Consider the following 12,723-nt stretch of genomic DNA (forward strand, 5'->3'; position numbering starts at 1 on the left):
GTCAAATGTCCCACTTGGTTGCAGTGATGGCATGTTGGGTTCTTGGTGGATGTGCTTCTCACAGACTCCAGCTTATGGACTTTAGCTCAAATTCCAATCAGTGAAGCTTCTCTTGCTGCAGGTTCCAGAGACATTGTGATTTCTACAGCAGATTTTAGGGTTAATGCACCTTCAGTCAACAATTTCCTTTGGATGGCTTCATTCCTGAGGCCACAAACTAATCGGTCGTGAGGTGTCTTAATCGGCAATTTCGCAATACATTGTTAGTTTCCGCAGTGATGAAATGTTTTCCCCTTCCACCTGTCCGCGACGGTGAAAGCAGAATCAATCCGGTATTAATAGTGGACGGGGAGAGAAATGTTCTTGAAAGACAGTCATTAACTCATCACCTGACTTGTCTCCAGGTTTAGCTGGGTGTACTAAATTCTGCAGCAACATGTTTTCCTCCCAACTGAGCGGAGAAAGGTCACAGTATGTAGGTCTGGTGGTGTCTGGTTGGCTTTAAGGAATGACTGGAACCTTTCCTCATAAGAGTCTCATGTGTATCCCTCCTCATAAAATGCACAAATGGTGCCTTTTCTTCCTGCCATTTTGGATTGCAACTCCTTGATTTACTCCCTGTGTTACTCAGGCTTCAGTCTATCTTCCCTCTCTGTTTAAAGTAGAAAAATGTGCAGCACACAAGCAGACTTGTTGCTTCTGTGCCCCGCTATTGATTCCTGGGCAGTAGATAGCAGAGTCGGTTACCACATAGGTTTGCGATCCTGCAGCCCATTCCAGTGCATAGTGCACGGTCTACGCAGCACTAGCCACTACAACGCTAAGTGTACTGAAAACTTTAATCCTCCATTTGAAGGAAGCCTCCAATAAGGCTCAGTCATCCAAAAGCTTTTATAAAAAAAAAAACCTTTTACTGCGGCTGTCGCGTCAACTGGATGGTTCACCGGCATCCCGCTACAAACTGTCCGGGTGTTCAAATATTTAGTCGAGTTGTTTTTACTTGCCACAACCAAGAATTTGTCTTGGAAGTCAATGCTATTTCTCCCTGCATCACTCCCAACGGTGTCTGGGCTTGGATCTCCATCGATGATTCCTTTTTTTGGCTCACAAAATCGTAGTTGAAAGTTGTCTTTCTCCTGCTTTTTATTATATATCCAAATCTCGTCGCTAGTTTCTATTTTGTTATGTTCTTTGTAGTAGTCGCAAAGAGAAAGAATCAGGAGTGGCACACGTCGAGTTCATATAACATCGTGCAAGGGATTTATTTAGAAGATGCTGCTCAAACAGTGTACAATGGTGAACTCCACAAAAGCCTGCAAAGCCTTCCGATGACGTCATTGTGTAACATGTGACATTACACCAGTAACGGTGATACTCCGAAACCTATAAAATTCGAACAGGAAAAGAGGGTAGATGTAGGAAGAATGTTTTGGATGGTGGGGGAGTCCAGAACCAGCGTCACAATCTGTGGATATATGATAAATCTTTTAGGACTGAGATGAGGAGACATTTCTTCACCCAGCGAATGGTGATTCTGTGTAATTCTCTACCACAGAAAGCAGTTGAGGCCTAAACATTGTATGTTTTTAGTGGAGTTCGATACAGCTCTTGGAGCTAAAAGGATCAAAGGATATGGGGGGGGTACCGGGAACAGGTTAAAGGTGAGAATAATTTATAATTCAAAGACAGCATACAGTGTTAATTTCCTCGTACAGGTCAAGCATCCTTTATCCAAAACCATTGGGGCCGATTATACAAAAAAAACCGCAGTTTCTTTTTGCTATCTTATTGCATGCAAAACATGTACGCAGAACAACTACTTACAATTGGGAATCAACGTCAATAATTCTATATTGTTTTCTATTTGATAATTGGTTTGCTTTCTGTACCCCAATCCATAAACACTGATGCAAATATAGACCCAAGGTATTTGTATCGAAAAGATTCACTTTCAAATTCTACTTGGAAAATGAAGATAACAGAAGGGCTAAAAAGGAACATGTGGTTTCTACACTTAATATGAGGACCTTTCCTTCACATCAATATGTTTCCGGGGGGCGGGGGGGGGGGGGGGGGGGGGGGCGGGAGTGAACGCAGGATGTAAAATAAAAAAATCCGACCTGAATCAATGCCATTTTCCATAAAAGGGCTCGTCAGGATTGCAATTGTAATAGGGGATATAATTGTTGTTTAACAGCTTGCAGGGACACAGCACAATGACTCACCTCACGGGCAATAGTAGTAATGAAGGCTGGTGGTCTGGCTGTGGCAATGAGTGAAAGAGCGTGACGTGCTGAGCGGGAGGAGTCAGCTGCTGGGCTGAGCGGCAGCCCCATTGTAATGCTAAACAGGATCAGGGAGAGAGAGAAAACACATTGAGAAGCTGAGGCTGAAAAGATTACCAGTTTATAATGTCATTTCAAGGTCAATGGAATCAGTCAAACAGTTTGAAAACAATGAACTGCTACAAGGTGGTGTGATTAGGATTCTGGGGGTCCCAACATACGTACAAAGTCAAGTAACTCCATGTATCAAAATACAGCGAATCGACTTAACATATGAAAGGGAATATTAAAAAATTAACCCATTTGATTGAGGAATATCCAGCTGAACCAGAATATTTACACACGGTTTTGTTTCAAAAGGAACACAAAGCACTTTGTTTAAAGAATAACACTGGTCAATAGTATTTTTCTCTGCGGGAACATGTTGGTGCACTTTGAAGAAAAACTCAAAATTGAAAATTAATTACCAAGGTTAACAAACATTGCAGCTCTAGGTTAACGGGTGGAATAATTGCCATGCTTGTCAATACAAGCAGATCACAAGTGGCAATCTCTGAATATCAAAGCTAGCAACTAAAAATAGTAAAATCTCAAAGTTAGCACGAAGAACAACAAATGTCTCAAACCAGTTTATAATGCTTCCGGTGTTTAACGAAGGGTATGTGTTTTTGTTTCAGGGATTGTTATTCTTTTGGTGACACATTCAAGCATCTTTATCTTTCCTCTTACAAATGGCCACAATAAAGACTTAACTAAAAATTTGACCAGTGTAATTTAAAATAACTGAAGTGAGCATAAAAAACAGTGCTTCAAATATCCAGCAGTATCTTAAAATGGTAAAGAATGGTTTTGGGTGTAGAAACTGCAGCATCTCTTTTCAGATGCCAGTGACCTGTTATTTATGATCAGTATTTACTGCTTTTATTTCAAATTCACAATTCTTTTCCTATTAATTAAGATTGAAAGGCTACCGAAACACATGATTTAATTACCCAAACTGGATAAACTGACGCTGTTTGTTAACACAAGGCGATAGGTAACATGCAAAGTTTTAGCATGCTAGCATTTTTCTAAACCTTAAAGTGAAATTTTCAAGCCAGCATTGGTCGAAGTTAGGCGGCACCACCCCCCCCCCCCCCCCCCCCCCCCCCCCCCCCCGGGTTGCGCAGCCCTTCGGTTCCTCATCTATCTTTTTTTTCTTAGCTTACTCCCTCTGCTGCTGGCCTCGAACAGGTTTTGGAACAGGCCAGTGAACAGCCCCCAAGTATCCAGGAAGCCTTCCGCTGACCCTCGGATGGTGTACTTAATCTTCTCCAGGTGGAGAAATTCCGAGAGGTCAGCGAGCCGGTCTGCAGCTTTGGATGGTGCTGCCAGCCGAGCAGGATACTCCGGCGTGCGATTAGGAAGCGAAAGCAAGGGCATTGGCCCCCTTCCCCATGTGTAACTCTGGTTGCTCCGATACCCCGAAGATTGCCATTGTTGGGCATGGCTTCACCATCACCCCCACAACCTTGGACATTGCCTCGGAGAAGGCTGTCCAGAACCGCGGAAGCTTGGGGCAAGCCCAGAACATATGGGTGTGGTTGGCCAGGCCCCTCTGGCACCGCTCACATTTGTCCTCCACCTCCGGGAAGAACCTGCTCATTCGGGTTCTGGTCAGATGCGCTATGTGCACCACTTTGAGCTGCATTAGGCTTAGCCTTGCGCAGGAGGAGGTGGAGTTCGCCCTGCTCAGTGCTTCGTTCCAGAGTCCCCACCCTACCTCTATCCCCAGTTTGTCCTCCCATTTTTGTCTGTCTCGTCCAGTGGTGTTCGAGCTCTGTCCAGCAGCTGTCAGTATATTTCCCACATAGCCCCCCCTTCTCGCTGCTTGTGCCTATCAGGTCCTCTAGTAGTGTGTTTTCTGGGATCCACGGGGCACCCTACTGTCTCTTTGCGGAGGAAGTGTTATATTTGGAGGTGTCACAATTCCTGCCCTTTTGCTAGTTCCCACTTCTTAGTCAGTTCGTCCAGTATCGCCAGTCTGCGCCCTACGTAGAAGTCCCCGACCGTCAGTGTGCCCCCGTCCTGCCTCCATCTTTTGAAGGTGGTAAACCTCAACCACTTATAAGCCGGTAACTAATTCAGTTGTCCTTTGACAAATTTCAGAAATTAAAATGTCATCCCAAATGGAATTGCATAGTTGAACCCACATAACAGAACATTCAATGGCTGCATTACACTAGGGAACCATAATGTAAAAATCCAACCCAGGTCCTTTCCTATCCTACTGCTTCCATCACAACATTTACCATGGCTCCAGCAAATGCCCAATTATATCAAAGAGATATAAAAATTTGGTAAACTAAAAAAAATTCTTGTAAATACCCTGCTAGCAAAATATCAACGAGTGCAAAATCCTAAAACAAATTAAAAACACTAGTCTATAAATTATGGCCTGCACAATTGTACTTTGCAAGTAGTCATCACTGATAATGCTTAACCGTTTTAACCAGTTTTCTTCTAAAAATCTTTAAAGTAGTTTCACGATCTTTGAAAATAAATAAGGAATTATATTTTGGTAATAATTATTTGCTTGTGGCAGAATATGTTTTAAAGGACTTGCTTTCACAAGTTCAAAACCACCAATTCATTTATTTTTCTGTATTGAATGCGCTATTTAATGAAAACAATTTCACGTGAGACAATGTCAAAGTATAATAGTCGAACAGGAAACACACATTTAAAGGTATCTTCTGAAGACTTATTTGTGTATTGGCTTCACATCATTTTAATTTCAAGTTCACTGTGGCACTTTGAATTAGCTACATTAATTGAAAATACATGTGTAAATTGTTGATATTTTAGCACACTCACATATTTTCAAGAATTTCACATTGCAAAATAGAGGCTCAATCATTAAAGTTCACTTCCTCAAAAAGGCCGACAAAACATGTTAGTGCCTTACAGTGAAACAAATTAGCAAACTAGACATCAACAATCCGAGAACAGATCTCACATGTTCAGATGCAACAATCAGTCAAAACTGACCTGCTATAATTTGTCCTATTAACAAACGGTGTGCAGAGCATTCAGAACATCTCCACAAAACTGCAGGTCATCAGTTGGGTAGCATATGCTACAAAAATTTTCAAAGCGCTTGTAACCTCCCACCATCCTCTTTTTTGTGAATGCAAAAAAGCATAAAATATTGCATAGCAGGGTTCTCCTTTGAACTTAGTAACAGGCGAAACACCAAAGCATGCTGCCTATTGTAGCATTCATCTATTCAGGAAAAAACATCCCTTATTTTAAACACTAAGCTTGTCTTTCTGCACACAAAAACCAAAAGGTTTTATCATTGAAACACAATGTTAGAAAGGATCTTTCAGGCAGGGAAACATAGCTTCCCTCTATAAAACCTTAAACACTCTTACAATAACAATACTGGAAATATAGAACATAGAACTGTACAGCACAGTACATGCCCTTCGGCCCACGATGTTGTGCCGAACTAGTCTGAAACTAAGACCAAATCAACCTCCTCCCAATCATTCTAGTGCACTATGACAACTTGATCAGCTTCCAAAGGAAAGGTAAGTTAACTCTGATTCAGGTTTTGATAACCTTAAACTACAACCTATCTTTTTCAGATTCTGGTTTATCTGTTATTCGTTTCCCGCATTTAGAGTTTGTTTTTCTAATTTCATGTATCCCTGTTTTAAATAATACTTCTAATAAAAATGGCAACAAAGGGACCATGATGTATAGTTCTTGCAAGATACGGGATTTAACAGATGTCGACGCTAACAAACACACCTGTAGGAAGTGCCTCCTCTGAAAGATCTCATGACCTGAGGCAGAATTGAAGACAATTGGACACACCAGAGAGGGGTGAAAGCTTTTGGGGCCAACGTTTCAGTTTTACTGGGGAACTAGTAAAGGTGAAGGGAGGAGTGGTGACTATAAAGGGAATTGAAAATGGACACATTAGAGCAGGAATACCCAGCGTAACCTTTCATCAATATGTGTGAAGTGGGATCAAAAAACTCAGCTCATGATGGGTTGGATGGGGATGGGAGGGTGATGGAAAAAGTGAGATTAGCAATTCAGTTACGTATGCTTGAGTAAAAGGTGTCAGTTTAAATTTAAAATGAAAATGCGAACAAAAATAATCAGAAAGTGCAGGTAGACATAGGTGAATATGCTAATAAAAAACATTAGAGAAATAATGCACAGAAAGAATACATATATATGAGGAAAATCAAATCAACCAGTTGTAAGCAGGAAGTTATTGATGAAAATTAAAAAGTGACAGCACAGGAATTTGGGAGTTCAGGTCACATTAAAAGCAGGATCTTAAGTTTGAAGAGGCCATTAAACTAAGCTAATGGAATATTCAATGTTATAGCAGGAGGTACACAATATGAAAGCCAAAATGTAATGATTTATTCTGCATAAATTCTTAATAACATCAAAGCATTGTGTGCAGTTTAGAATTTAGGTTTGTCTTCTGGAAGATAAACGTCATGTCATAATGATCTAGGTATGTTTGTGTTTGTACAATCTGGTGTTATGAAATTGACGTATGAATGGTAGAAACACAGGGTCAATTCTAACAGTAGTTGCATTATTCATCCTACAGTGCAAATTGACAAAGGTCCAGATCACACTATTTTCAGCTTTAAGTTTTATGGGGAAAGAAAAGTCTAAGAGTGATCTTTCTTTCATATCGAAGTAAGTATTCTTTTTTGGAAGAAAATATTTGAAAACTTTTATGAAGATTTAAAAATATTTTAATTTCCTTACTGACATGGAGATCCTTGGGTTGGGTCTCCCTATTTTTGTGGCCGTATCAATGCAAAGGACTATCACTCTGAACCTGAAGCAAGTTAGTAGAAATCTGGAACACTATTTCTCTAAGAAGACAAAAACAACCGGAGGTTTCAAGGCAGATATATAATATTTTCTTTGGGAAGGGTAAAGATATGGAGCAAAGACAAGCAAAGAAGCATAGAATTGCAGGTCAGCCATATTCTCATAGAACACAGAACATACAGTGCAGAAGGAGGCCATTCTGCACCCACCCACTTAAGCCCTCACTTCAACCCTATTCCCGTAACCCAATAACCCCTCCTAACCTTTTTTGGTCACTAAGGGCAATTTCTCATGGCCAATTCACCTAACCTGCATGTCTTTGGACTGTGGGAAGAAACCGGAGCACACGGAGGAAACCCACGCAGACATGGGGAGAATGTGCAGGCTCCGCACAGACAGTAACCCAGTGGGGAATTGAATCTGGGACCCTGGCGCTGTGAAGCCACAGTGCTATCCACTTGTGCTACCGTGCTGCCTAAAAGGTTTGAGGGGTTGAATTGGTCCTGGTGTTCCTAAGCACTAGCACTTCAAGTTTAGTGTTTCCGGTCCAGATTGATATTCAGTGACCTGTGAAAATGCGTGCGTAAGGAGTGAAAGCAGAATCATGTTTGGGTATGATGGCCCCCAAGCACACTCCAATAGGGTCTTTGGTAGAATTCAACACCAGTGAAAGCATATCCCAACATTGGATCAATACTTTTGGATACAAGGGGAGATAAACTGCTGATTCAAAAAGAAAAACAAATGGCTTATGCCAAAAGCTCTTGAGTCTTTTGTACTCTACACATTTTTGAATTTGTTACTGCTGTACCGAGAATCAATGTTTATCAGTTCACCAATCAAGGTAAGTAACTTTAATACTGAAATAATTTTCCTATTAATCCATTAATGCCGATATTTTTATTTTCAAACTTCTACAAAAAGGAAATGGAACATCAAAAAAATTAATAATTCTAATTCTAACTCTACATTTTTGCAAGTGTTATGCAGCAAATAAAAAATAAAACAGTATTACATTGACAACTTCCAGCACATTTTTGGTCAAATTATACTAGTCAGTAGCTTTGATGGTAGAGCTATTATGTAGAACAACCCATCAAAACAGCTTATTTATCCATTCAAACAATATTTCTGGATGTTTCTTAATTCCTAAAATTAAGTGCAACCAAATCAGAAAAAATAAGTGACAATAACTTTCATCAAATTCTTTTTTGTATCATTTTGTTTCAATTACCAATAGGATAAGAAAGTGTGAAACCCTTTTAAAATTATGAAAATTAAAACGTTTCCATTGTTAAAATTTCAATAAGCTCGAGCCCAGAAGATGACAGTGCTACACATCTGTTCAAATCTGTTAACTTTGTTCGATTATTACAATCTCCATTTTTCTGCATGCTTTGCACCTGCTATTGGTTAAGTTTTTTTTCTCTAAGGTTGGCAATGCTTGACCCTTTACAAAAAGCAACTGGCTGCCTATCCCTTTATTAACAAAGCCCAGTAGTTAGTGATAGTATGTGGCCACGGATTAGTCCCTCCTGCAGCTGGTCCAGCTGGACGGTATGTCATTCTCTGGGGGAAGCAGAGTGTGATTGGATTAGTACTTGCTGCACAGATGCAGACAGCAGTGGGCCTGAGCTGGAACCAAAAGTTTATTAAACTTTTGGTGTACATTTTGAAACTGAGGTGAGTGAAACTAAAAATATTGTAGCACAATCATAAATATGTTTCTTTAAGGCACTAGAATACATCCATCTGCCATGTTTAAATGATGGGGTAACAACCTTGACTCAGCTGATAGCACTCATTTTGGAAACCAAAGTTAGTGGGTTCAAATCTGACTCCAGGGATTTGAACACAACATTTAGGCGGACATTCCACTGCAGCACTGAGACCAATCATTAGATCATAGGAAATAGGAAGAGGACTTTGCCATTCGGCCCACTGAGCCTGTTCTGCCATTCACAAAGTTCATGGTTGCTCTGACCAAAGAACTGTCAGGAGGTGGGGCATACGGGATTAAATATTCAACCGATGTCTTGCATCTCTCTCAGGTGGCTTATAAAACATCTTGTGATGTCTCAAAAGGGCAGGGAAATTACTCACAATTCCTGACTAATATTTAAGCCCCAGCTTGGTCATTAAAACATCGTTGTTTGTTGGACCTTTTACCATGTAAATTTCCAAAATGACAATGATTACACTTAAAATTATTTAATTGTCTGTGAAATGCTTTGAGGTTGCCAAAGATGCCACATCAATGCAACATTTAAAAAAAACTCTGTATTTGCAATGTCTATTAATCTAGACATTGATTACTGGATCAAATTTATAAACATAAAATGTTTAAATTCAGTTCAAAAGATAGAATTCAACTACATATCTTCCTATGTGTACATGCATTTACACACACACGTATAGATCTACACCCACCCACATATGTATGCATCTACACACACACACGTATGCATCTACACACACAATGTATGCATCTACACACACAAATATATGCGTCTACGCATATGTATATATATATATATTATATATATATATATATGCGTCGACACATACACACACATACATATGCGTCGACACACACACACAAATATATGCGTCTACGCATATGTATATATATATATACATATATATATGCATCTACACACACGCACATATATATGCATCTACACACATAGATATGCATCTACACATATATATACGCATCTACACACATGCACATATATATATGCATCTACACACACGCACATATATATATGCATCTACACACACGCACCTATATATGCATCTACACACACATATGTGCATCTGCACACACACATATAAAGGTGCATCTGCGCACACACATATATATGTACATCTGCACACATATATATGCATCTATACACATATACATGCATCTACACACATATAAGCATCTACACACACATACATGCATCTACACGCATATATATATATACGCATCTACACGCATATATACATATCCATCTGCACGCATATATACATATATATGCATCTACACACACACACACACACACACACACATATATATATATATGATGCATCTACACTCACGCATATATATGCATCTACACACACGCACATATATATATGCATCTACACTCACGCACATATATATGCATCTACACACACGCACATATATGTATGCATCTACACACACGCACATATATAAATGCACCTACACACGCACATATATATACATGCATCTACACTCACGCACATATATATGCATCTACACACACGCGCATATATAAATGCACCTACACAAGCACATATATATATGCATCCACACACACGCACATATATAAATGCACCTACACACGCACATATATATATGCATCTACACACACGCACACATATATGCATCTACACACATATATATGCATCTACACACATATATATACACGCATCTACACACATGCATATATATATGCATCTACACACACACATATATATACGCATCTACACACACGCATATATATATGCATCTACACACATGTACATCTGCACACACACACACATATAAAGGTGCATCTGCGCACACACATATACATGTACATCTGCACACATATATGCATCTATACACATATATATGCATCTACACACATATATGCATCTACACACACATACATGCATCTACACACATATATACGCATCTACACGCATATATACATATATATGCATCTGCACGCATATATACATATATATGCATCTACATGCATATATATATATGCATCTACACTCACGCACATATATATGATCTACACACACGCACACATATATATGCATCTACACTCACGCACATATATATATGCATCTACACTCACGCACAGATATATGCATCTACACACATGCACATATATATATGCATCTACACACACGCACATACATATATGCATCTTCACACACACACATATATGTATGCATCTACACACGCACATATATATGCATCTACACACACGCACATATATAAATGCATCTACACACACATATATGCATCGACACACATATATATGCATCTACACGCATACACATGCATCTACACGCATATATATATATCTACACGCATATATATGTGCATATACACGCATATACATATATGCATCTTCACACACACACATATATATATGCATCTACGCGCATATATATGCATCTACACACACGTATACATATAAATGCATCTACACACACACAGACATATAAATGCATCTATACACACACACATATAAATGCATCTACACACACACACATATATATATATATATATGCATCTACACACACACACATATATGCATCGACACACATATATATGCATCTACACGCATACACATGCATCTACACGCATACACATGCATCTACACGCATATATATATATATATCTACACGCATATATATGCATCTGCACTATATATATATATGCATCTACACGCATATACATATATGCATCTTCACACACACACATATATATATGCATCTACGCGCATATATATGCATCTACACACACGTATACATATAAATGCATCTACACACACACACACATATAAATGCATCTACACACACACAGACATATAAATGCATCTATACACACACACACACATATAAATGCATCTACACACACACACATATATATATATATATATATATATGCATCTACACACACACACATATATGCATCGACACACATATATATGCATCTACACGCATACACATGCATCTACACGCATACACATGCATCTACACGCATATATATATATATATCTACACGCATATATATGCATCTGCACTATATATATATATGCATCTACACGCATATACATATATGCATCTTCACACACACACATATATATATGCATCTACGCGCATATATATGCATCTACACACACATATACATATAAATGCATCTACACACACACACACACACACACATATAAATGCATCTACACACACAGACATATAAATGCATCTACACACACACACACATATAAATGCATCTACACACACACACATATATATATATATATATATATATGCATCTACACACACACATATATGCATCTACACACACACACATATATATGCATCTACACACACATATATATATGCATCTACACACGCACACACACCCACGTATAGATATATAAATATATATGCATCTACACACACACATACATATAAATGCATCTACATACACACATATACATATAAATGCATCCACACATATATATATATATATAAATGCATCCATGCACACGCACATATATATAAATACATCTGCACACACACATATATATATATACATATATATATAAATGCATCTACACACACACACAATAATACATTTACACACGCACACACACATATATATATATAAATACATCGATACACACATATATACACGCATCTACACACACATATATACGCATCTGCACACATATATATACGCATCTACACCCACATATATACGCATTTACACTCACATATACATATGCATCTACACACACACACACACACATATATATATATATATGCATCTACACACACACACACA

The 12,723-nt window shown here is 38.7% G+C and overlaps 1 protein-coding gene across 3 annotated transcripts in view; it reads right to left on the reverse strand.

The window, feature by feature from the left end:
* Positions 1–12,723, reverse strand: part of wdr7 (WD repeat domain 7) — a 1,110,115-nt gene that overhangs the window by 241,285 nt on the left and 856,107 nt on the right. For all 3 annotated transcript variants that reach the window (XM_072497366.1, XM_072497365.1, XM_072497364.1), the window contains one exon: positions 2,226–2,343. In XM_072497366.1, the coding sequence (XP_072353467.1) occupies positions 2,226–2,343 (118 nt within the window). The remainder of the gene's footprint in view (positions 1–2,225; positions 2,344–12,723) is intronic.

This window comes from Scyliorhinus torazame, chromosome 3, assembly GCF_047496885.1.
Source record: "Scyliorhinus torazame isolate Kashiwa2021f chromosome 3, sScyTor2.1, whole genome shotgun sequence".
Classification (NCBI taxonomy): domain Eukaryota; kingdom Metazoa; phylum Chordata; class Chondrichthyes; order Carcharhiniformes; family Scyliorhinidae; genus Scyliorhinus; species Scyliorhinus torazame.